Source organism: Erpetoichthys calabaricus, chromosome 16, assembly GCF_900747795.2.
Source record: "Erpetoichthys calabaricus chromosome 16, fErpCal1.3, whole genome shotgun sequence".
Lineage (NCBI taxonomy): Eukaryota > Metazoa > Chordata > Cladistia > Polypteriformes > Polypteridae > Erpetoichthys > Erpetoichthys calabaricus.
Genome location: NC_041409.2, coordinates 9,657,572 through 9,683,540, shown reverse-complemented (window position 1 = coordinate 9,683,540; position 25,969 = coordinate 9,657,572). Strand labels below are relative to the sequence as shown.

General features: G+C 36.6%; 1 protein-coding gene across 15 annotated transcripts in view; it reads right to left on the bottom strand.

Moving 5' to 3' along the window:
* Positions 1–4,098: 4,098 nt before the first annotated feature.
* Positions 4,099–25,969, bottom strand: part of nrxn3a (neurexin 3a) — a 1,637,233-nt gene continuing 1,615,362 nt past the window's right edge. For 7 of the 15 annotated variants that reach the window (XM_051920141.1, XM_051920144.1, XM_051920143.1 and 4 more), the window contains one exon: positions 4,099–6,605. In XM_051920141.1, coding sequence (XP_051776101.1) covers positions 5,674–6,605 — 932 coding nt within the window. In that variant the 3' untranslated portion in view covers positions 4,099–5,673. Of the gene's footprint in view, positions 6,606–8,741; positions 9,298–25,969 lie in introns of all 15 variants that reach the window. The other 8 variants (XM_051920149.1, XM_051920151.1, XM_051920152.1 and 5 more) reach the window with 3 other exon arrangements.

Sequence of the window (25,969 nt, the reverse complement as noted above, 5' to 3'; positions counted from 1 at the left end):
ATGAGTTCATTAGTGTTGCCTCATCAGTGCATGCACACCAGGCACGTGCGTGAACTCAACATTTTCATCATTAAGAGAGCCCAGTTACCCTTAAATGAATACCACTACAAATCAGAAATTGACAAGTTTGGGTTCGGTTTCAAAAATTTGCTTGGAGACATTTTACCTTTGTTTCTGCAAAGTAGATACGGTGGATAAACAATGTGTTTCACTAGCAAATACAAGTTACATTGGATTTAATTGAGACCAAAATGTATAACAAGTCTAGCAACTTACATTTTCTAATGGCCAGTCTAGCTTAAGAATACTATCCATCTACTCATCCATCTATTATCAAACTCACTGACATGCACACAAGAAATGGCCGTCTGTCATGGGTGCCACTAATACAGTTTCCGCTTGCTTTAGAATGGAGGAGAACTCTCCAGAAGACTACTGATGTCACTTTCATTTGGAATCCGCCCCTTCCACTTCCTCTGCTTCATAAACAGCCTCTGTACGCAAAGTCGGTGTTCATTCGGGACCTGGAATCCAACAGTGAAGGACCTTACTTACCTCCCTCCAGGCTTCAAGAGCCAGCATGTCACTTAGCTTTTCCCTTTGACTATTTCAAATTGGACATTAAACAGGGTGTACCTTGGAGCCCCAACCCTTCCCTTTGCCTTTTCAGACTCATTTGCACTGTTTAATTCAGTTTCGGGTCCCGAGGGCTGAAGGCCCTAAAGGATAAGGATAAGGATACATAAAGGATATGTACAAATGAGCACAACGAACTGAACTTTGTTTCAAAGCAGATATACTGTATAATGTCAAGAAAGTTGCACACAAGCTCTGTTGCTGCCAGTGCAGATGTGGGTATTAACTAATCAGCACTGGTGAAAAATATGTGCTTCTGATTTGGTGCATCATCATTAATAATGTCAACACTCTGTTGGGTAGAAGCTGTAAAGAATTTGTTGGATGCAGCGAATCCAAAGGATCCACCAGAATAATTTGGTATTGTGTTTTGCATCGTGAAATGCCCTTACCTGTTGGCCTTCAAGTCAGATCTTCCTGTCAGTCTTCACAGTTGGATATGTCTCTGTTAGCCATACATCTGTTCATGCCCACAATCATCTCCTTTAAAGCTGTCCACTTTGGACTGAGAACTTGACTGAACTTGGATATTGCTGTGGTGCAAATGATGCCATAAAGAAATCACTAGTTACTTGTTAATAGAAAGACTTCACTGAAAAGAGTGTGTCACACACGTGTGCTTGGGAGGCAGTCGATGGGCTATACTGGGCGTAAAACGCTGAGCCAAAGGTCAACGCCTTCTCTCCTTCCTCTGCAGATCACCAGAAGGCAAAACGAACTAAGCCATAACCAACTTCCTTATTCCTCTCGAGACCACGCCCTCCTGCTGACCTCACTTCCGCCTCTTCCCTCCTGGATCCACCTCTTCCTTTCCAGCACCTATAAAAACCCAAGCTCTATCCTCTTGTTTCACTCCCGTTTTGGACACAGTCTCTTGTGGAAACTCGGCTTCACTACATTATATGGGGTGGGTCCCCAAACCTTTTTCCATCTTGTGTTTACAAATGAAATTAATGTTTGTTGAAGGCACTGCATCAGAGTCTAGGAGTGATGTGAGTGAAAGCTGGTGGAGCCCAAACCTAACCCATATACTGTACTTATACAGCTTGCTCCAATTGCCATCCATCCATCCATCCATCCATTGTCTCCCGCTTATCCGAGGTCGGGTCGCGGGGGCAGCAGCTTGAGCAGAGATGCCCAGACTTCCCTCTCTCCGGCCACTTCTTCTAGCTCGTCCGGGAGAATCCCAAGGCGTTCCCAGGCCAGCCGGGAGACATAGTCCCTCCAGCGTGTCCTGGGTCTTCCCCGGGGCCTCCTCCCGGTTAGACGTGCCCGGAACACCTCACCAGGGAGGCGTCCAGGAGGCATCCTGATCAGATGCCCGAGCCACCTCATCTGACTCCTATCGATGCGGAGGAGCAGTGGCTCTACTCTGAGCCCCTCCCGGATAACTGAGCTTCTCACCCTATCTTTAAGGGAAAGCCCAGACACCCTGCAGAGGAAACTCCAATTGCCATTTCTAGTAATTCAGTGAAGTCCAGAAAAACAGAATTAAGATTTGTCTTATGTTTGCATTCAGTGAAAAATCTATCTACTGTAAACATGTATCATTAGCACTATCTTAAATTCTGATAATAATCTTTTAATTGCCTTATTGTAAATCAGGATTCCACTGAAGCTCCATAATCAGTTAGAGGAGATTTTGGCTACAGAGTGCAAACAAACCCTACAATCTTCCTTGTGTCTGAGAAGCCAAATGTCATTTGGAAGGGATGCATTACGTCTCAAGTACCCAGGTTAGTAATTGGACTCCGAAGTCAACTACTGCAATCAATGAGTGTGTATTGGTGCAATTCAGGGCATTTGCTGAACCTGCAGTATATCTACTGCATGAAGATGCTGGCATCAGAGCTGCCCAAATGATTTCCCAATCCTGTTGCTACTACTTGGCATTATCTCTGAGGTGTTTTGCTTGAAATCTGCAAAGCTTTCTTTAAATACGAAATAACGAAGAAGAACTGAGAACTGTGATTTACGGTGCAATATGTATTACTGAGAGGAATCATAAAGTTTAGATTTATTTGCTTTGACACCATATGAAATAGCTCAATTGGAAAAGTACAACATTTGCCCCTCCAGATGAGCTTCAAATTATATATACCTTAAATAAATAAAAAGAAATACAATGCTATTAAGAAATTTTGTTGGTGATAGCAGCTACATAAAAGCACAAATAACAGCCAATGCCAAGTATGGATTTGGTTTATTTACTTGCCTATCCGTTTTCAATGTCCATATCGCTCAGTTCACGGTATTATGCAGGGTATTCATCCATTTTGGAGAGGAATCCAGAGTCCTGGAGCAAATCCATGTGTGGAATCCAGGGCTTGATGAGGTGGAGATTAAACCTTACTATGCCACCTTTTTGCACAAATCTCCTGTAATCTTATTTTTTTTAATTCAACCACACTTTAGGAACTGCGAAAATGCATTTATTACTTGTTTACTCTTAAATAACAAGGCCTTAATAATGGCTTCGTTTAGTGTTAATAGCATCAGTAAAGTGGCTATTCATCTCTGTGCAGTGTGGCATTTGATATGCTGGTAAAATTACTTATGAATATGAAGGATTTACAGATTGTAAATTGAAAAATACAACAGCAAGAGGCATGTGTCTCACCATTCCAACTTGAAGTTATTTTAGTAGGCCTCATTGCACAGATGAATAACCACTTTACTGATACGCGCAAGTGTTATTAGCACCAGAAGAAGCTTTTGTTATGCTTTTCTTACATAAGAGTAAATGAGTAATAGATGCATGCTTGCAGTACCTAAACTAAAGTGTTACCTTTGATTCAAATAAGACTGGTAATTTTAATTAAAATGAGTAGAATGAGTAAATGTGTGAACGCCTAAATCATATCTTCCTTGCAATCTAACCTGAATTAAAATAGCAATGAAGAAGATCAATCGCAAACCTTTCTTGTAAAAGACGTTGCCCTTCATTTTCCACAGACAGGACATAACGTTTTTATAGCTACAGAAACATGTTTAGCAACCTTCATAACTTTGGGAGGAACATTTTATTGCTAAGCATATCCTCGAACAAGAATGCAAGATAAATCAAAGAATGAATGGATTAACGCAGTGGCAACAAAGTAAAACCAAAACTGATATTCACATCGACTGCAAATTATAAGTAGAAAAACAAACAAGCAAACCATTAAAAGCACATATGTAATTTTGCAAATATTGGTTCAAAATTCTTTGCAAGCAAGGGTACACAAAAGAAAAAGACAATAAATAAAAATAAATAAATAAAAATGAAAACAGAAGTGAAAAAAACAATTTCACAAGACTTCCATCAAAGCAGTCCAGGGCAAATGACATTGAGGTATCATCACAATGGGTTTCGTTAGGGCGTCTAAATCGTGCTTCAGTACCTTTAGAGCTCAGTTCTTTATTTCATATTTAGTTAAAAAAAATAATTAAGTAAAATAACTGATAACAAGGGAGGCTTGATACAATTAGGAAGGGCATTTTGTATTTGAGTGACAGCTTTCAGTAGTCAAATATTCATGCGACTTAGAAACATCAGCGAGAAAGATTCGATTTTCTAGCCTAACAATAGTTTTCCCTCTCTTTACAAAATATGTATATATATATATTTATATTTATATATATTTTTGTTGTTTCAAATTATTCTTCTCATATCAGATTACAGTTTTGAATCTCATGAAATACACTGATAAGCCAAATGATCAGTCTGTACATTAAAATACTAAAAAAAGTACAACTTAAAATTTATGTACAATATCTACCTACAAAGTACAACAGCAATAATGTAATAAAATATGTAAACAAATTTGTTGTTTGACACAGTTGACTGTGACAACAGATAAAATTCACACGTTCACATTAGATTTATTTCTGTTTTAACATCCTTAACAGTGTTAGAGTACCAGTCTTCCATCAGACATCACAAGATTACTTTGTCACAGCAGCGTATTTTCAAAAATATATCCATGATATTAAACTTAAATTGAATAAAGAAAAAGCAGAGGGGACAGAATGGATCATTAAAGGCTTGTATTAGGATGTTGTTAAATAACAAAAAAAGAACAATGTTTTATTTGCATTTTCTTTTCGTTTCGCTTTTTTTGAGGTTAAGAAGTGAAGTAAAGGAAACGTGACTTTGATCATATATTTTGGCCTGTTACATTTGTCCAATTCATATTGAACACCTCATAGCATTGAATGGCATGCACAACAATCAGACACTGTACTGAAGATTGAGAACAAGTTTGTAACCCGACAGCTGCTCAGAACTGAAAGTACCAGATGTTCTCAATTACATCGTTAAGTTGTACATTTATAAGCAAAGAGTTAGGGTGAGTGTGATCACAACACCAGCAGATCAGCACCTGATCAATCTTCTCTTAAACAAGGACTTCTTCTTTTTGTCTGTTAAATTGCAATATATTCCAGTTTTTTGTTGTTGTTTTTTCGTTTGTTTTTTGCAAAACAGCAAAAATTATAAGACACCACACTTTATTATGTAGAAACAATACAAATTTTGATCTCGTCTATGGCAATAGTCTCTTTTTTCATGTCTATAGACAATCCTTCAATTGTTTGATTTTTTGTTTTTTTTCTTCTTCAGACCCACTCTCCAAGAGATGCCAGTGCTATATGTCACATACATGCTCGAAAATGGCCAAAATATTGTTACAGGGTTACCAAAACCAGAAATGAATTCCAAATGAACGAGGATTACGCCAAGGATCACAAGATCTCTAAGAGTCACTTGGGTATAATGATGTATTGTAGCTGTGAAGTATTCTACACTGATAACTTTGACCAGATAGAATAAAAAACAAAGGTCACTAATGCTGCTAGTAGCCATCTCGGTATGCTTACAATAGTAAGTGTGCTTTATTATACAGTTCTTCTCATAGTTCAGTGGCTCCATGCATTACGCAGAGTTTTCAGTTTATTCACTTTTTGTATTCACTTTACATTGCAGCTCCTGATATGGTAATTTCAAATTGTCCTCTGTAATATTCACTTAATCTTTTTCTTTTTTCTTGTTTCACTTTACACGTAATATTCTTTGTCCTTGTTTTTCTGTTTTTTGTTGCTGCTTTTCGCTATTTGTTGTTTTTCCTTCACTACAGCACCATTTGTCTGTGCTGAATTACTTATGTAGTTTCTAGTTTCGTCCACCTGGTAAGATCCTTCGTCTCTGTTTCTGTATTTATACATAGCATACAACAGAATTAAGATGCACAAAGCAGCTGCAGCAACTATTCCGACGACCATTCCAGTTGTGCTGCTAGATTCACGAACCACTTCTGAGGCCCCCGGAACCTGTTTGATGCCTGGCTCCGTGGGGATTGCTGTGGGTATATTACGGAACATTGGGGAGGTTATTAATGGGCTCTTCAGCTTTGTGCTGTCTATCTCATAGGCAGTGGGCAATGGACGCAAAACTATGTCTGGCTGGGGCTTATTCTCTCGGTTATTCATTTTACCTGCTGGCAATTTGGGCACCATTTCAGGCGTGGAAGAAGTTGTGGAGCGAATCAGCTCAGGGGACAGAGATGTGGTAGTAGTCCTACCAGTTTCGAAGACTTTGTTAGGTCTAAAGTCCTTGGATTCCCACTTGGGCGCATGTGCTTTGTAGCCACCTTCAAAGGCCGATGTAGAAAAGGTCTTATCTGTTACCAAGGAGAAGGTGGTGTAAAAATCTTCATCATCAGTAGGGGTCAGGTTAGAGTCAAAAGCTTCCCCTGAGCCATACCCAGATATCACCAAGCCATCATCATCATCATCACAATCATCGTTGCCTTGGTCCGACAAGCAAGGTAACCCCGCCTCAGAGGTCATGGACAGGGAATCTTTGGTGGTCTCAATAATGGTAAGGAGGGGGCGAAAGGTAGGGGGGAGGGTAATGAAAGGTGCACGAGTAGCTATAGGAGGAATTTCTAAGGGATCTTCTACTAGTACAGGGATAACTAATTCACCTCCTAGGATTTAAAAAAAGAAGAGAAAAATATTAGCACATATTTCAGATAACCAGACACACACATACACAACATATATATATACATACATACTGTATATATATATATATATATATATATATAAATACACATATACATATATATATATACACATATACATACATATATATACATATATATATATTCATATACATACATATATATACATATACATACATACATATATACATATATATATATATATATATATATACACATATACATACATATATATATATATTCATATACATACATATATACATATACATACATATATACAGTATATACATATACATACATACATATATACATATACATACATACATATATATACATATACATACATATATACATATATATATATATATATATATATATATATATATATATACACATATACATACATATATATATATATTCATATACATACATATATACAGTATATACATATACATACATACATACATACATATTTATATATATATATATATATATATATATATATATATATATATATATATATATATATATATATACACATACATATATATATATATAAAGAAAACTATAGCAACTACAGTAAAGTTAAACAATAGGCAGCTGTGACCAAAGTTAGCTTAGAAAGAAAAGGGACTTTCACATGTTTGTCTAATAATTGAATGGAGAAAAAGGTAAAAGTTGTTAAAGAGCAACTGCACTTTTAAGAAAACAGAATTTACTTCTATTAAAATCTGATCTTTTTTAGGCAAAATACTGCATATTTGTCAGTGTAAATGTGAAAGTATGCTTACTGTGTTCCTTTGAAAAGAGACAATTTTGTTATCTTATCTTAAGCTTTATGACTTCTTTCTCTCATTTTTAATTAACATTTTAAATGACTGGCAATGTAGAAGGAAATTCCCATTTGTCATTTTTGATTTAATATTAGCAAAAAAAGATTAGATTAGTCAACCCCTTCCTCTAAACTAAATGGCTATGCTTTAATTCCAAAAGTTCGATTTGTTATTGTTATGAAAAATAATAATTGGTTATTCCCTTTTATGTTAGTTGGCAAATGTTCGTATTCACAATATAGTAGCAGTAAGTGCTTAAGGACTTGGAAATTACTGTTAGGAATAATTTAGACTATTATAATTTATTAAAAGAGACAGACAAGATATAAATACTAGAGTTTCAAGATGAAATTAAACAACATGTGGACTTTAAAGTGCCCTGCTATATTTGAAATTTATACTAATTGTGACTTGTATTAACAAGATCATACTAGGACGGGGCCTTCTTTTTAAAATCTATCTATCTATCTATCTATCTATCTATCTATCTATCTATCTATCTATCTATCTATCTATCTATCTATCTATCTATCTATCTATCTATCTATCTATCTATCTATCTTAGACTGCTTTGCATATCTATCTATCTGGCTCTATATATTTGGTATATACTGCCTTATCTATTTATCTGTCTGTTACGTCATCTAGTAAAGTGTCTGTCCTGTGAAATTACATGTAATAAAACATATCGAATGCACACTTTTCTAAACATTTGAATGGCCTAAAATAAGATTCACTTTAAATTTTTGTCTCTCTTTATTTTAAACAGCAGTTTAGCTCCGGAGAGATGATGCAAACCTTATAAAATAGGCTATTTGGTCACAACATCCTTTTTTTTAAAAGCAATTTTCCTATATCCATTCATTTTAAGCCAAAAACAAAACACCCCACAACATTGAGCATGGATAGATTTTTCCATCATGTAACATTTTCAAGGTCAAATATAAGTACACTTTTCAATTACCTGAGCTTAAGAACATTAAGGCAAAGAAAATCAAAGAATGCAGCTCTACAATAAAACATCAGATAGCACTCACAAAGGTACAGCCAATACAGTATAAACATTCACAAAAGGTATAGTTACAGTAAAGTTAAAAAGTCTTTAAAATTACTTAAATTCAAAAGAATAACGTAAAAATATAACTGAAAAGAAAAAAAATAATAAAAACACTATAAAGCATTAAATAAAAATCAACTTCAATTTTAAAATAGCCTACAAAAATGTATTCGAAGGAAGAAAGCATACCACATAAGTTTGTCAACTTACATCAACAAATTGCCCGCATGATTTTGGCATGAAGAAAAAAATTTACAAAAGAAAGTTGTGTAAGAATGCTTTTGGACAAGTATTGTAATATTGTTGTAAAATTTACTGTAGCAATTGTATTTACTATTATTAGTATTAGAATATTATTAGATTATTCTTTTTATTTTGTTATTTTTCTTTTTGACAAGATGATACAGGGAAGCAACAACACATACATCCACACCACATAACATGAAAAATAAACTGCACCATTATTCTGTTTTGTCTCTCTTTTGAAATAACTCAAATATTACAAAAACTGTACATGTATAACTTTTTTGTTTTAAATATCTACATTCTAATATTTGTAGTTAAAGTTTTTGCTTAGTATATCTTTAATGAATGGATGACTGTACATATTTTAACACTGCTGAAGAGGAAACAGGGAGAATGAGAGGGGTCTGGACCTATGAATGTACTACATAGGAGATGAGAATGATGGGGGTGAATGTATAAGTCAGTTGCCATGTCCATGTAAGGGCGGCACGAAGCGGTCTGGCGGCTTTAGAGCTTTTGGCTGTAAGGAAGGGATGGGGATATACAAACAATGAGCATAGACATGCCCATCTACAAAAAAAAATAACATAACTCTAACACTGACAATCTCACAAACCCTAAACTGCAACTTCTTCACCATGCAGTTTAATCATTCATTAATAAAAGTCAATCAAAATATCTTAAAAAAAATCAATAGAAAAAGAGATTCAAATTGTGGAGCCACTTCACTTACAATTATGCAGGCAAGTAGTAAATTATTTTCTTCGGTTACAGAATTAAACAAGAAAATTCCAATATGGATCTACGTCTCAATGTCCTGTAAGAATATCTGCCCTTTTGTTTATTATCTATTCTTTTTGCTTGTTTTGATATAACCACATTTTTAGAATTCCTGAATATTTTAAAAACAGTAAAGTAAAGCCAGATTAGACAATGAAAGTCATAATGAATGACTGTCTGGCCCGCACATTGTGCAATGAAGTAGTTCCAGATATTAAAAGAGAAAAAAATATATATGGAAAGTAAAAATAATATGCACAATTCTTTCTTTTCTTTTTTAAATTTTGAACAAAACCAAATAGAATAGCAATTCATAAAAAAAGAACAACAACAAAAAAAAAATTACAAAAACAATTTTCCCACAGGAAGAAAGAACAAAGCAATTTTAGTTTTCACACATTATCATAGATGAACAACCAGATGCACACATTAAAACAGACACAGGAAAAGAGGGACAGCTTTTAGGTCATTGTCACCCCCTTTATGTGTTCTATGGCATTTGATATACTTTTTATTAGTAATTTTAAACATGTAACGGGCGTGCAGTCTGGATGTACGTCAAAGAGAGATAGAAGAAATTGGCTGAAAATGGGTTATTTTCACTGCAGATGTTAATGCATGCTAAAAGTAAGTTGCATTTAGGGAAAGTAGAAGAACAGTACAGCAAGCTAGGGTAAGGAGGTGGTTAGCAGGTTGAGAAAGGTTAAAGGTCAGGACAGTCGTTTTTACCAAAGGCAACAGATCCATCACAAGCAAGAATTTCAGGGGCATTTTTTTCCCATATTCTACCATTCTACCATTGACTTTAAAATAAAATTAAATCTGTATTTATCTCAATGAATCCAAAAAGAAAAATACAACATTTCTTGGAAAAACATTTCTGAATAATCTTAGGAACTTTTTTGTTAATAATTAGCAGTTATTTTTTTTTTTCCTTGAAAATTCCATAGCGGACACCATGTGTCCTTCAACAATTCAGTTCAATGGGCTACACTCTTGCTACTGGATCTGCCATCTTTGGCTTAACGGCACTAAAGAGTAATAGATAGGGAATTCCACAAGCAGGCATTAGGATTTACTTTTGTCAGAGAACAGTTAGATTTTAAACACCAAAGTGACAAAATATGATGAAATCAATGTAACCCCTGCAGGCACAGAAATTAAATAGCATTGTCCTCTGATTTACAAGGTTGACTTAAAAAATCAGATTAGATTCAACTAGGTGATCCAACTCAGAAAAACCTGTACAAGTGAACATTCTGTGATGGAGCCTGTCACTCCTGTCGTTGTGTTGTAACACAATGTCGGTGATAGACATCATATTCAAAATGGGTGAGTGACTCCTTAACACGTAAGGAGGAAAAAACATCACACTTCAAATACTTAGAACTGCTCTACAGTACTGCATGCTTCATTAAAATCCACATGAAACACCTTGCCATCATTTCCCTTTAGATTTTTAGCAAGTCCACTGATTGGTATATGTTATAAAAAGAATAGTTTGATTAAAAATAAATTACAAAAAGTGATAGAGTGTGGAGGCCAAACAAAGCGAGGCAGTGAATCAGCTGGCATCTGACTGTGTGAAGCAAAAAATAAGTACCAAAGTGTTTATGTCTAATTTAAACACTTCTCAATCAACAAATACCACCAGGTTCAGCTAAGAATATCTCATAAGGAGTAACATGAATAAAAAAGGTGATGTATATAGTATCTTAGTATCCATCTATCTATCTATTATATAGTGACTTTCATATCTATCTATCTATCTATCTATCTATCTATCTATCTATCTATCTATCTATCTATCTATCTATCTATCTATCTATCTATCTATTATATAGTGCCTTTCATATCTATCTATCTATTATATAGTGCCTTTCATACCTATCTATCTATCTATTATATAGTGCCTTTCATATCTATCTATCTATCTATCTATCTATCTATCTATCTATCTATCTATCTATTATATAGTGCCTTTCATATCTATCTATCTATTATATAGTGCCTTTCATACCTATCTATCTATCTATCTATCTATCTATCTATTATATAGTGCCTTTCATATCTATCTATCTTTTATATAGTGCCTTTCATATCTATATATTATATAGTGCCTTTTATATCTATCTATCTATCTATCTATCTATCTATCTATCTATCTATCTATCTATCTATCTATCTATCTATCTAGTGCCTTTCATATCTATCTATCTATCTATCTATCTATCTATCTATCTATCTATCTATCTATCTATCTATCTATCTATCTATCTATTATATAGTGCCTTTCATATCTATCTATCTATCTATCTATCTATCTATCTATCTATCTATCTATCTATCTATCTATCTATCTATCTATCTATCTATTATATAGTGCCTTTCATATCTATCTATCTATTATATAGTGCCTTTCATATCTATCTATCTATCTATCTATCTATCTATCTATCTATTATATAGTGCCTTTCATATCTATCTATCTTTTATATAGTGCCTTTCATATCTATCTATTATATAGTGCCTTTCATATCTATCTATCTATCTATCTATCTATCTATCTATCTATCTATCTATCTATCTATCTATCTATCTATCTAGTGCCTTTCATATCTATCTATCTATCTATCTATCTATCTATCTATCTATCTATCTATCTATCTATCTATCTATCTATCTATTATATAGTGCCTTTCATATCTATCTATCTATTATATAGTGCCTTTCATATCTATCTATCTATCTATCTATCTATCTATCTATCTATCTATCTATCTATCTATCTATCTATCTATTATATAGTGCCTTTCATATCTATCTATCTTTTATATAGTGCCTTTCATATCTATCTATTATATAGTGCCTTTCATATCTATCTATCTATCTATCTAGTGCCTTTCATATCTATCTATCTATCTATCTATCTATCTATCTATCTATCTATCTATCTATCTATCTATCTATCTATCTATTATATAGTGCCTTTCATATCTATCTATCTATCTATTATATAGTGCCTTTCATATCTATCTATTATATAGTGCCTTTCATATCTATCTATCTATCTATCTATCTATCTATCTATCTATCTATCTATCTATCTATCTATCTATCTATCTATCTGTACAGTGTCTGAAAATAACACCTTACTAAGACCTTGCTAAATGTTACATCACTGAGCCACTGATGACTCTTTTTAAAATTCTGATAAATATATACAATTTACCTTTTCACTTTTTTTACATGTTCTTATGTTGCAACTTTACACTAAAATCAATTAAATTCCTTTTCCTCTCATCAAACGACACTCAATAGCCCAGAATAAGAAAATGAAAACAGGATTTTAGAATTTTTTGCAATTTTTGTTTAAATAAAAATAATTACATTGACACAAGTATTCAGACCCTTTGCTACGACATTTAAAATCTGGCTCAGGTGCATCCCGTTCTATGGACCATCGATGAGATGTTTCTGTACCTTGTTTGGAGTCTACCTGTGGTTAATTCAATTGGTTAGATGTGATCCGGAAAGGCATGCACCTGTTTATAGAAGACCCCACAGCTGAGCAATCCATGAGGTCTGCAGAGCTCAGAGACAGGATTGTGTTGAGGCACAGATCTGGGGAAGGCTTCAAAAAATTCCTTGCAGCATTTAAAGGCTCACAATAGCGCTGTGGTGTCCATAATCTTTAATGGAATAAGTAAGAATCATAGGAGAAGGACCTTTCTAAGAGAAGTGATCAAGAAACTGATGGTCATTCAGGCCGAGTTCCAGAGAACCTGTGAGGAGATGGGAGAAACTTTCAGAAGGACATCCATTATTGAAGCACTTCATTATTCTGGGCATTACAGCAGAGTGGCCAACTGTCACATGAAAGCACGCTTGTAGTGCAAAAAGACACCTAAAGGACTCTCAGACTATAAAAAACATGATTCTCTGGTCTGATGAAACCAAGATATTTGGCTTTAATTCTAAAGATCATGTCTGGAGGAAACCATGCACAATTTGTCATCTGCACAATACCATTCCAGTGGTGAAGCATGGTGAGTTTGTTTATCAGCAGTAGAGACTGGGAGACTGGAGAGGTTTGAGGGAAGGCTGAACTGAGCAAAGTACCTGCTCCAGAGTGCTTTGGATCTTTGACTGGGTGGAAGGTTCACCTTCCAACAGGACTATGACCCTAAACACAAAGCACAGACAACACAGGTGTGGCTTAGGGAAAACTCAGTGAATCAGTGAATGTTCCTGAGTGGCCCAGCCAGAGCCCACACTTGAACCCACTCAAACATCTCTGGAGAGACCTTAACATAGCTGCCCACCAACGGTTCATGTACAGCCTGACAGAACTTGAGAGGATCTGCAGAGAAGAATGGCAGAAAATCCAGGTGTGTAAAGCTTGTCATGTCATATCCAAGAACACTGGAAGAGCTGCCAAAGGGGCTTCAATTAGGTGCTCACTAAAGGGTGTGAATACTTGTGCCAATGAGATATTTCAGTTTTGTAATTTCTAATGAACTTGCAGAGAAAAGCCAATCATAATGACACCTTTTATTGGCTAACTAAAAAGATTACAATATGCAAGCTTTCGAGGCAACTCAGGCCCCTTCTTCAGGCAAGATAAATCTTCTTGGTTCGTTTATTTGACAGCATGTAGATCGGGGTAATTACATTCATTTGACAGTAAACTATTTCAAACATTCTATGATCTGCTCCTCACAAACTGAGGGCACCGTGGCGGATGTTAGCAGATTGCTGGCCTACCACAAGGTGGTAGGTAACCACCCATACAATCAGACTGTGACACAGACTTCGAATGCCGTGAATGTAATTACCCCGATCTACATGCTGTCAAATAAACGAACCACACGCCGCTGACATCCGAGGTTCGATTCCCGAGAGGGAGTGCAGTGGAGTGTGTACACCTGATGAGCCCAGAATGAGGGCGAAACACGTGTCGTGTACTCTTTGCATTTATTTGACAGTAAACTATTTCAACCATATATATATATATATATATATATATATATATATATATATATATATATATATATATATATATATATATATATTAACTCCGTAGGTACCTTTTCTAATTAGTTAAATTATAAAGCAGCCCTTGTTGCAAGCCTATCATTTACATTATTTTTAGTATACACAGTTATACTTTAAACTACCTAATCATTGTTTATTTTATAAAGCACTGACAAAGTTGAAGGAAAGAATTTGTGCCATTTAATTACGTGTAGGAGACAAATCATTTAAGTTAATATTAATGGTAAATTTACCTTAGTTTTTGCTTAGTTTGAACTTGAACATAATGTATATTTAACATAAATAATGGAAGATTCTGCTCCAACCCTTGCAGGTTAAAAGTAATGGAACGTTCCTAATGTTGGCTTTGTGAGACAGTAGTGTACAGTAGCTCTTAGACAGAAGTTAAACAGCTAGAGAGAAACATAAACTTTTCGTTAGATATTAAGGGCATGTAGTTTTCTAACTGTATATAGGTGTATGTGGTGAATGAAATCACATACAGAAACCTTAAGAAACAGAACCTAGATACTTGAGCCTCAAGCAGAATGCCAGCTCCTGATATGGTAATTTCAAATCGTCCTCTGTAATATTCACATAAACTTTTTTTTTTCCCATTTCTTTTCTTTTTCTGCATATATTATCAACTTTTTTTTCTTATTTTGTGTTGCACTTCACTAAAATCTTTTAAACAAAGACACTTGCACTGTGGAGTGTTTTTTGTACAATGAGCCATACTACTGCTGGAATGCCTTTCTGGTAGCTGCATTTAGACAATTTTGAACTACCTGGAAACCTTCGACAAGCACAGTTACACTAAGGAATAACTAGTTAATAACATTGTCCTTCACTTTAAACTCACTGGTCCTTGTCTTTTCTGTTTTCTTTAAGTATAACTCAGTAGAAGTCTCAAACGTTTCCTCATTCGCCACAGGCACCCGATGATCCAGATCCAGCACATGAATACTACTTAACAGATCTGCTGTATGGTCTGATACTTTTTTAATTGAGAAGAAATGCAGAAATCAATCTCATGTTTACAGCTCCGTTTCAGTACCAAGGAGCACAAAGTTACCATCTATTGGTAGAATACAAAATGCTGCATATCTGAATATATTCCACCAGTTGTTCACCCACAAAGAATTAGCAGAATGCACACAGCAAACATGAGTGTTATATAAAGGATCAAAATGGATGACACCATTCAGAATGGATACTCATTTCTGTTTTCACTTTGCTGACATGTATAAATTCTTAAGCCTTGTTTTTAATTTGTGTGAACTACATTACCTCTTTATCATAATTACTTACCTGACCTGTTTTGTCCTGTTCCATCATCTCTGTTGTTAGCAACCTCAGCCCTCCATATTACCCTGTTGCCCTTACATGACATCTTCCCTTTCCCTGACACATCTAAAGATGGTGACACAGAAGGAAACGTTTCTGCATCCAGCATTTGTTCCGGCTGAATTTGTATTTAGGAAATAACCTTTCCACTTTCCTTCTACAACCACAGGCTGATGCGGCCCCGCTCTAATTCATATTATGTAATATGGGCCATTGTGCAAGCTAGCTATTCAGCTCATGAAATTGCATATGATTTGAAGATCTCAAACGAAATACATAAATTTGTCTCATTATAACTTCCTGCAATAGGAAAAGACAACTGTGAACTTTTAAATTAAGGAGCTCATTATAACAGCTCATTATTTGCTAACCTTTTAGAGAAAAAACTGATTAGAAAACTGCACTCACTGCTAATAATCTATGATTTTTTTTCTTCAAATTTATTATCCCCTTAGCTGTCCCATCACTAATTCAATGTAAAGCTAAAGATGGATCAGCAGTTCCTCAAACCAAATTAACCTTACACAAAAATGAGGTTCTGCTCATCAAAGTCCTGCATAATGTTAAACTGCAATATTTTCATGCTAATCCTTTTTAAAGGTGTTAAATACAAATTTAATTATACCTAACTGCATGCCATTTCTGACATCACTTTTTGCATTAAAGGATAATGTAAAAATAAAACACACGAAAGTCAAAGGGTGCAAGGTTAAAATCCTGCCAGCAGGAGAGCCATAAAATAACATGTGTGAATAATAGATAACCACTAGCTATGCCTTAAACAAAAAACATGTGTCAAACAAAATGCTGCAACTAAGGAAGCAACATGTCATTTTTTGGGCTGAAACTGTGTGTGCCAGCTACATTAAATATTTAGTCCTGGTCATACAGAGATTTTGACCTCTTGGCGCATGTTCTGGTGCAGAATGCCGGCTGTCTGTCTAGTTGCTTAGTAAATTATCTGGGTATAAAACATGGAGATTTCACGCACTTACAGGTCATTTGGATTCACCTTAGGCCTTACTCTGACAATCAAATATTTGCATGCAGAAGTAGTAGTCCAATCTGCATGCAAATTGGCATGGGAGATCCTCATGTCCTGGTATGGAAACAATTAGGTGTTTATGTAACATTCACTACAAAAGGTCCACATAAAAAGGTGATCAGTCAGGGAGACATTTGTGACTTTAGTATTCTTGTCCTGACACTACAGCACACTCAGAAGGTTTTCACAAAGTGTCAGCTGTATGAACTAATAGGTGTGTTTGATAGCCAAACTGGAAGGAATCGCAAGACATATTAGTGCCATGGCTGTGAAAGCTGACATATCCATCCTAATTAATCTAGAAGGCCCAGATAAATGTTAAATCAAACAACCAGCCTATTACCGATGTCACTCTTTGATCAATTACATCACAGATTGAGTATCGAAAAGTTGTTGAGTACAACTTACTTTGACTACTGCTAACTTTTATCAGGTCATCAACAATGAGTTTGATTTCTCGTTTTGACCTGATGATCATCAGTTTGTTTTATCGGAGACAAGGTTGACATCTGTGCAATATATCACTAGCACAATGTGTAGGTCATCATTACCAATGATGGCAAGTAACCTCTGCTGTCCTTTAAGTTCAGTTTGGCCAAGTAGCAATACATGTGGCATATCCTACTCTCAATTTATGAACTTTTGTGGTAGGCCTGCCTGCGACCATTTTCCAAAATGAAAACGCCAGACTACATACCACCTACCAAGAACACCTAAATAATGTAATTACTTTTCCCTGAGAAGGAGTATATATGACTCCTGAGGCACCAGTTACAGTTTTCTGTACACCCATAACAGACCACTGCCTCCTTGGAGTGCCTGGTTGGACATGCCACAGAATCCAAACTATTGTCTCTGTTTAGGAATTTGCTATGTGGTATTGCAATGCTTAGTACTACCCTTGAACCGAAAGTCTTATGATTAGAAAGAAACTGTCTCATTTTGAGGAGCCAGAGATTTCCCCTTCACTCTGTGGATGTACCAGCTTCTAAATTGCAACAGGCCACTTCCACGTGTGTGACGTCAGGCCCTCTGCTCATGCGTATGCCTGGATTTTTACAACTAATCTAACTGAAGTTTGAATTGTCAATCATATGAGTTTTAACAGATACTAATGGATGCACAGGTATAGCTTTTTTAGTAATTTAGGTTTTATAGCCATTTTTTACTCATTTGTATCCTGCTATGCTATGGTTTATTTATGTAGGGTATATTAATAACTTAAGCCCAAAACAGAGCTAAACAACCCACTAGACGACATAGGCAGACATCTGTGGTGCCAGTTATGAAAGTTAAGGGGTGCACAATCCAGAAGCCAGGGAGTGCCCTTCATGTAACTCAAGTGGCATGTGCTCCGGAATCACCTCTGCTACGTTATTTTGGTAACTCAAGGGGCAAATGTTCTGTACACACCACCTGCCCCCTGCCTAAGGCTCTATATGGGCTTTGACCACCACTGGTTCAAAGGATTCTTCCATACTCAATATACAAACCACTCTTTGCTGCAGTTGGCACATCACTACATCTTTATAGATGTACCTAAGACCTACCAATGTAAGACAATGTACACATGCCATAACTAAAAGCTTTTTGATTCATTACAACACAGTAACTGACTAGAGCCCCATTATTGTTCTAATACTACTGGTTAAGCCTGTTGTTACAACAGATATCCTTTTTATTACAGTTCCTCATGCAACACACACTACTTTCCATATTGGACGGGGTCCACTGAAAATATTTGATAAAGAAAAATACTGTTACTTTACACAGAAATATCATGGAAATCTTTTTGTCCACAAGCAAAAGGTCCTAAATAATTTCTCAATGGAGACAGTCAATTGCAAACTACAAGTTCAACCCACACAGCAGCAATGGTGATGCCTCCCTTCTGAATGAGCTGAACAACTTCTTTGCACAGTTTGAGGCACAGAACAAAGAGCCTGTGAGAAAAGCAACATCTCCCTCCACTGACCAGGTACTCTTGTCTCTCCATAACTGACGTGAAGAGGACTCTATCCAGAGTCAATCCACGCAAGGCTGCAGGACCTGACAACATACCTGGTCGTGTGCTCAAAGAATGTGCCAGTCAACTGGCTGGTGTCCTCACAGACATCTTCAACACATCTCTGAGCCAGTCGTCGGTCCCAGCATGCTTCAAGTTGACCACCATCATACCAGTGCCGAAGAAGTCATCAGTGACATGCTTGAATGACTACCGACCAGTTGCACTCATGCCAATCATAATGAAGTGCTTCGAAAGGTTACTCATGTCACACATAAAGACTAATCTCCCTGCCTTCCTTGACCATCTTCAGTTTGCATACCTCTCAAACAGGTCAACTGAGGATGCCATATGCTCTGCCCTTCACCTCTCCCTGACACATCTGGATAAAAAAGACACATATGTCAGGATGCCCTCAAAAGCTGGTTGTAAAACTGAGCAGGTTGGGCCTGAACACCACCCTCTGCATTTGGATCCTGGACTTCTTGACAGAGAGGCCCCAGTCAGTTTGGATGGATTGCAATACATCCAGCAACATCACACCGAGCACTGGAGCGCCACAGGGCTGCGTGCTTAGTTCACTGCTGTTCACCCTGTTGACTCACGACTGCACAGCCACGCACATCACCAACCAAATCATCAAGTTTGCAGATGATACGACGGTGCTGGGACTGATAAGCAGGGATGATGAAACAGCATACAGAGATGAGGTGGAACGGCTGTCTGCATGGTATGAAGACAAAAATCTATCTCTCAATGTTGACAAGACAAAAGAGATAATTGTGGACTTCAGAAAATCACATCCTGCCCAAATCCCACTCAGCATCAACGGTTTAAATGTGGAGACTGTTAGGAGTACCAAGTTCCTCGGTGTGCACATAACTGGGGAACTTATGTGGACTCATAACACCTCATCACTAATCAAGAAAGCCTAGCAGAGACGACACTTCCTGAGGCGACTGAAGCGAGCAAGTCTTTCCCCTTCCATCCTCACCATGTTCTACAGAGGCACCACTGAGAGTGTTCTGACCAGCTGCATCACTGTCTGGTACGGCAACTGTAACATATCTGATCGCAAGCACCTGAAAAGGATAGTGAAGGCAGCAGGGCACATTATTGGGGTGCCCTTCACTACAGGACATATTTTACAAATGCATTGTCCGCAAGGCCAGCAGCATTGTGCAGGACTCCTTACACCCCTCACATGGACTTTTCACACTTCTGCAATCCAAGAGAAGATGCTGCAGCATCAAATCCAGATCTGCCAGGCTGCAGGAGAGTTTTTACCCCCAAGTTGTTAGACTCCTTAACACCATGCTGCTCCTTGGGATCTTCCACATGGTCTCAATCACCTCTGAAAACAGAACTTTTATACATGCAAGTCACTTTCCTGCAAAGATGAGTGTGCATGGAGAAGAGATTTGAAAATCTCATACTGACCTCTAAGGATTTTGACACTCATGATATCCTTTTGTTGTGAAACATTCTGACCTGTCATTGTTTACACATGTCTTAAACAACTATTATCATACACTGATAATTTCTGTATTATCTATATCTATTATTTATTTATTATATTACATATCTATTGACTATATTTTTGTATCTAGATTGCAAATACCATACATTGCATCAATGTTCATATTGCTAACTAAATGTCAATATTGCTGCTACTTCTTTGTCTTGTCTTTGCACAATGTCTTGTCTTGTTTGTGTTTTAATTTTAAATTAAAATTTTAATTCTATTTTTAATTTATTATTTGCATGTCATGTTGTTACACTGTGGACCCTGAGCTTCGCAATTTCATACATCTGTATACTTGTATATGGTTGAGATGACAATAAAGTTCACTTTGACTTTGAAATAGTAACCAAATGCTAATACAGTAATCCCCCGCTCTATCGCACTTCAGCTATCGCGCCCCCGCTATATTGCGGAAAAATTCAGTAAGTACATCCTACCTGTAGCGTACTTTGCAGCCAATTCATAACAGAGCATACGGTTTTCAGCAGACAAAGAGTTTCATGTTACAGCACCCAGATGATTTCTTACAAAGCCCATTATTGGCTGAAAGAGGAGACTCAACCAATCAGAGAGGATTTTATTCTCTTGGGCTCTGATTAGCTGCTGCTAACGTGGTGTAATCTCATAAGAACAGCGAGTGTGGGTCTCCCGATGAATCGCGTATCTTGCTTGTGGTCCGACTTTTCTGAGCAAACTTTTGTGAACTTTTCATTTTGTTTTAAGCCCTACAATGGATCCCAAGTGTCCTGCATCTTGTAAGCCTTCTGGTAGCAGTGAGCCTAAGCGCCAGAGGAAGACCTTGACCATCAGGAGAAGGTAAAATTGATGATGATTATTATTATGTTACTCACATCTTTAGCCCGACATCCGTGAATCATATGTGTGTCCAAAGTGTGTTTTAATAAGTTTACATGTGTTTAAAGCATGTGGGAGGGGTATTTTAAGGCTTAAACAATAAAAAAACGTGGTCTTTCTATATCGTGGATTTTCACTTCCGCGATAGGCGGGGGATCACTGTATATCACAATTTGTGAAATATGTACTGACTCCTTATTGTTAGAAAATGATATATAATCTGGCAATAGTCAGATAATGTCAGTTATTTAAGCATTACCCCAAACATTTTATGATTTTGATATTAACCCGAGTAACTATTTAGCAGAACTAACTTAAGTCGATGTCCCATTATGTGACTTCTTGTAGTGCACCATGTCAAAATCATTGACTGCAGTTGCCAATCTTGTTAACTTAAATGACTCTAAATCACTGGGCATGTCAAATTAAGATATAATTAATTAATTGTGCCAGTTTCCCAGCAGAGTCATGCTCTTCTCTTTTTCTGACAACCAATAGCGTGCTTCCTGGTGAAACCGGTGAGTCTTGACTCTTTTTTCTTTTTTCCATTTTGTCCTTGTACACAAAACACAAGCCATCAGACAGATGAGCTTCTTTTCTTGTAATTTAAAACACCCACATTCTTTATTCCTTGTCACTGCATTATATGCATTGTACTTTGGATTGAGTCTTCATTGGTTGTCAGCTCTCATGGACACGCAGCTCACTCCTTTGACTAAACACAAATTAAGTCTCTTTGATTTTGTCGGGGCAAGTTGTCTAATGAGATGTGGCCTTTAATCATTACAATTGAAATGGATGACAGTTGAAAAAAGAATTAGATCCATTTGACAAACGCTACCTGATTAATCTGGGTATGCACACATAAGTGGAACATTTCTGATCAGAGGATGTTGGGAACTGCACCACTGTGTTTAGATCCTTGCCATTTATTATTCCTGCACCTACTGCTTCCTCAAAATGTATGAGTCTGCTAGATAAGGGCAACAGGTCTTCTATCAAGGAGCCTGCTTGATTTCTGGATAATAAAGCATGAGACATGCTACTATTCCCAGTTTCGTTTAACTCTTTGAGGGCTGAATATTTTTTCCAAAAAATGATGCTTTCACACAGAGATCAACATGAAACGTCTGTTGCTTCATGCTGTAGCTGCCAGTTTGCCAAGAATGAGCGGAAGGCTTGCTGCCAGGCTGGGACAGCAGCGGCGGAGGTCACGGTTGTAGTGCAATACAATCTGGATTCTACCTCTTGTCATTGTTAACTGGCAGTCCTTCCTGGCGAACATTGTCAGTATCATGACTACCTGGGGGCCAATCAGCTGAAGCTGGAACCTCACAATCGTTTTTGATCACTTGTATCAAAATCGGAGTACGAAAAGTCATGGTTCAGTTCAGAGATAATAGGCAAGACATCGTCCACAGAGTATTTTGCTTTTCGCATTGGTCTCTCGCCAGATGTCAGTGCCATTTTTGCCATTGTGTGCACCTTGCTACTCATGTGAGCACAGGGAATCTCGGTCAAACCAATGAATCTAACTTTCCTTCTGTCAACGAGATTCCAATGTAACGTTTGGTTTTGTCACAGTTTACAGTTGATTACCATTGTCGACTCTTCCTTTTGACAAAAGTCAACATTAGCCCTGAAAGAGTTAAGGGAGACCTCAACAGCCATTTGTTGTGAATGTTTCAAGACCAAATTTTTTGGTAGTTGAAGCTGAGATTTGCACATATACAGTCAGTGGAAGCTCCTATTACTGAAGTTGACCATTTGATATGACACTTTCATAAGCAGTCCGATAGAGACTATAGTGAAATATAAATTCTGTAAACAACCATTTGGCTTCCAAGTGAAGAAAATGGCTATATTCACTGCTTGTCAGTTCTATTATTTTTAAGGCATAAAACACCTACAGAATTTTCATTATTTAAAATGAGTTTGGGGACTAGGATTTAAAAGAATTCCAGGTGCTTTGAAATGTGTGCAAAGTGAGAAACACTGACCAAAAGACATTTTAAAGAAGCCTTATTTAATGTAAGCTCTGCAAATACATGCATTTCGTTGAAATTTTCCAGCCTTGAGGCTCTTGGGAGTCTTGTTCTTATGAATAGTTTTACTGTGAATGTCTTTTTGTTATACTATTGGAATCTGTGAAATGGTTAGAATCAGTAGATATAGATAGCGGAAACCTATAATAACTCTATTCTTCATCTGAATTGTTAATGGCACTTTCTTTCATTCTTTTAATTAGGCTTTATTATTTAATTAGAGTTTGAATTTTTGCATAGAATTTTAATAAGAGCTCTCAGTCCAGATGTATCTAGTTTTGCTAAATTTATCTAGTTTGCTTTCATCCTGTTATGGCTGGGGTTTGTAGTTGCAGTGACACCTTTGGGACCTTGTCTGGAGTTGCTCTGGAAAGGGGCAGGTATAGCTGGGTGGGGTGGGCAGTGCTCATTTCATAAACACAAAGGTGGCAGTATTACATACGTTGCTTATGGATCAAGTTTGATGTGCTGTGAAGTTATATAGAGGCCAAGAGTCCTTGCGCTACGTATTTTGTTTATTTGGGGAAACATAACATTTAAAATTTGAAACTGACAATTCGTCAAGTGTACTGTACTGCACAATATTGTGCTTGACAGTTTAAAATTACAAACACAAAATTTCCAAAAATCAAAGAATATCAACCACAAGTTAATAACGCTGCGGTGGGTTGGCACCCTGCCTGGGATTGGTTCCTGCCTTGTGCCCTGTGTTGGCTGGGATTGGCTCCAGCAGACCCCTGTGACCCTGTGTTCGGATTCAGTGGGTTGAAAATGGATGGATGAAGTTAATAATGAGCTCTTCATTCTACAGAAAAGGTGTTTTATAATTCCACAAAGCAATCAGTGCTTAATTTGATTGAGTTTTAAAGAACATTTCAAACTTTTTGCATGTTTTCATCAAATGCAGGGTTCTTAATTCACTCTTTGCTTTGAGTGTCGATGGCTGATTGTCGTCCTCGCACCAGCCATCAACCTGCAGGATCGAAGCGTGTGAGTGGTGGGCCAAACAAACCTATGAAGAGAAGTGAGGAGACAGTACTTGTCAATAACGAGGAGGCTCTCATTGGAGTAACAGTTCGATTCATGTGCAAACTCCCACATTCGCACTCACTTGATGAAAACTGGAATATACAACAGCATACAATAGAGGCTGCAGTTTTTTGGTCTGTTTTTTGATTAGGTACTGATGGAATCTGTGAATGACGTCTCTTTCAGATAACTGTAGTTTTCTATTCATCCTAATGTGGACAAGTGTAGTATGTATCAGAACCAATTCATGTAGAACACACAATGATGAGTAAAAAATATACAAATTTGGACAGAACACAAGATTATTATAAAATCGTTTAATATGTAGGCATTGCCACGACCAGTTGTTGCGGCTGGGGAGCTGGTACACAGTACTGGCGCATACCGTCACAAAAAAAGCCCTGGTTGAGGGTATTGGGCACTGAGGCTGGGGCAGAAATAGAAAAAAGGAGATAGAGAGAGCAGCTGCTACTGTATATAATATGAGGCCCTCGCAGATGCAGTCTAAGTCAGAAAGACACTTGAAGGGAGGAAATTACTTTTAGCTGAACTGGATAGGCTGCTGTTTACTAACTTGAGGTCTCAAGTCATTTCTTGGCAGAGACAGTTTGTTAAATAAATACAAACAGCCAATATGTCACAAATTATGATATATGTAGTGATTCCTTGTTGGTAGCTCCCAGACTTACTGGTATGTGTACCTATCAATCAAAAATAATATCTTCCTAAAAAGGTGCATTAAGAAATGTAATGCAATCATATCTTTTTAGAAAATATGAAAACATTACTTACAATTTTTATAAATTAAACCTCATTTCTTTTCTAAACATATTGGAAAAAACATTTTCCTCTATATTTTTGATTCTCAGATTTAACCACAGAAACATAGAAACAAGAAGTATAACTATATAGGATTTTTAGTTAAACAGAAGACTTAACCTTAACTTAAAAGAACAATTTTTATTATACGGTGATTTTAACAATAACTTGTGTTATATCTTGAGTATCATAATATTTAAAAAGAGAATGAAACTATTGCAGTATCTACAGTATGTTCAATATTACAGATGACAACAGAGGAAGAAAGGAGGTCCTTGTTTATTAGATTACCTTGCCAAAAAGAACTGTCTAGTAGGTACACATCTAAGTACAGTACAGCTCTTATGAACAGATTTAAGCTCGTTTTAAATTAAAGAATAAAATGCAAATGGATGGGGAAGACTTTCTTAAGAGGCCAAGCCAATAGAGCTGTTGATAGAAGTGCTGAAGATCAAACAAGGAAGAAACACGGCGCCTAAATGTGAGCCAAAAATCATAGTAAAAAAGCAAAATCATGCCAATCTTATGATCCTTTCCCTAAAATACTAGTTTCAACAAAATTTTTAACTGAAAATGTTTAATCCAAAATGTCCACTATAGCAACACTGTTATCTTAAACAGAGCATGAAAAATGATGTTTGCATGTCAGTGCTGTGGTCAAGAAACAATATGGCTATCCCTAATGTCCCAAAATGGTACCATCAT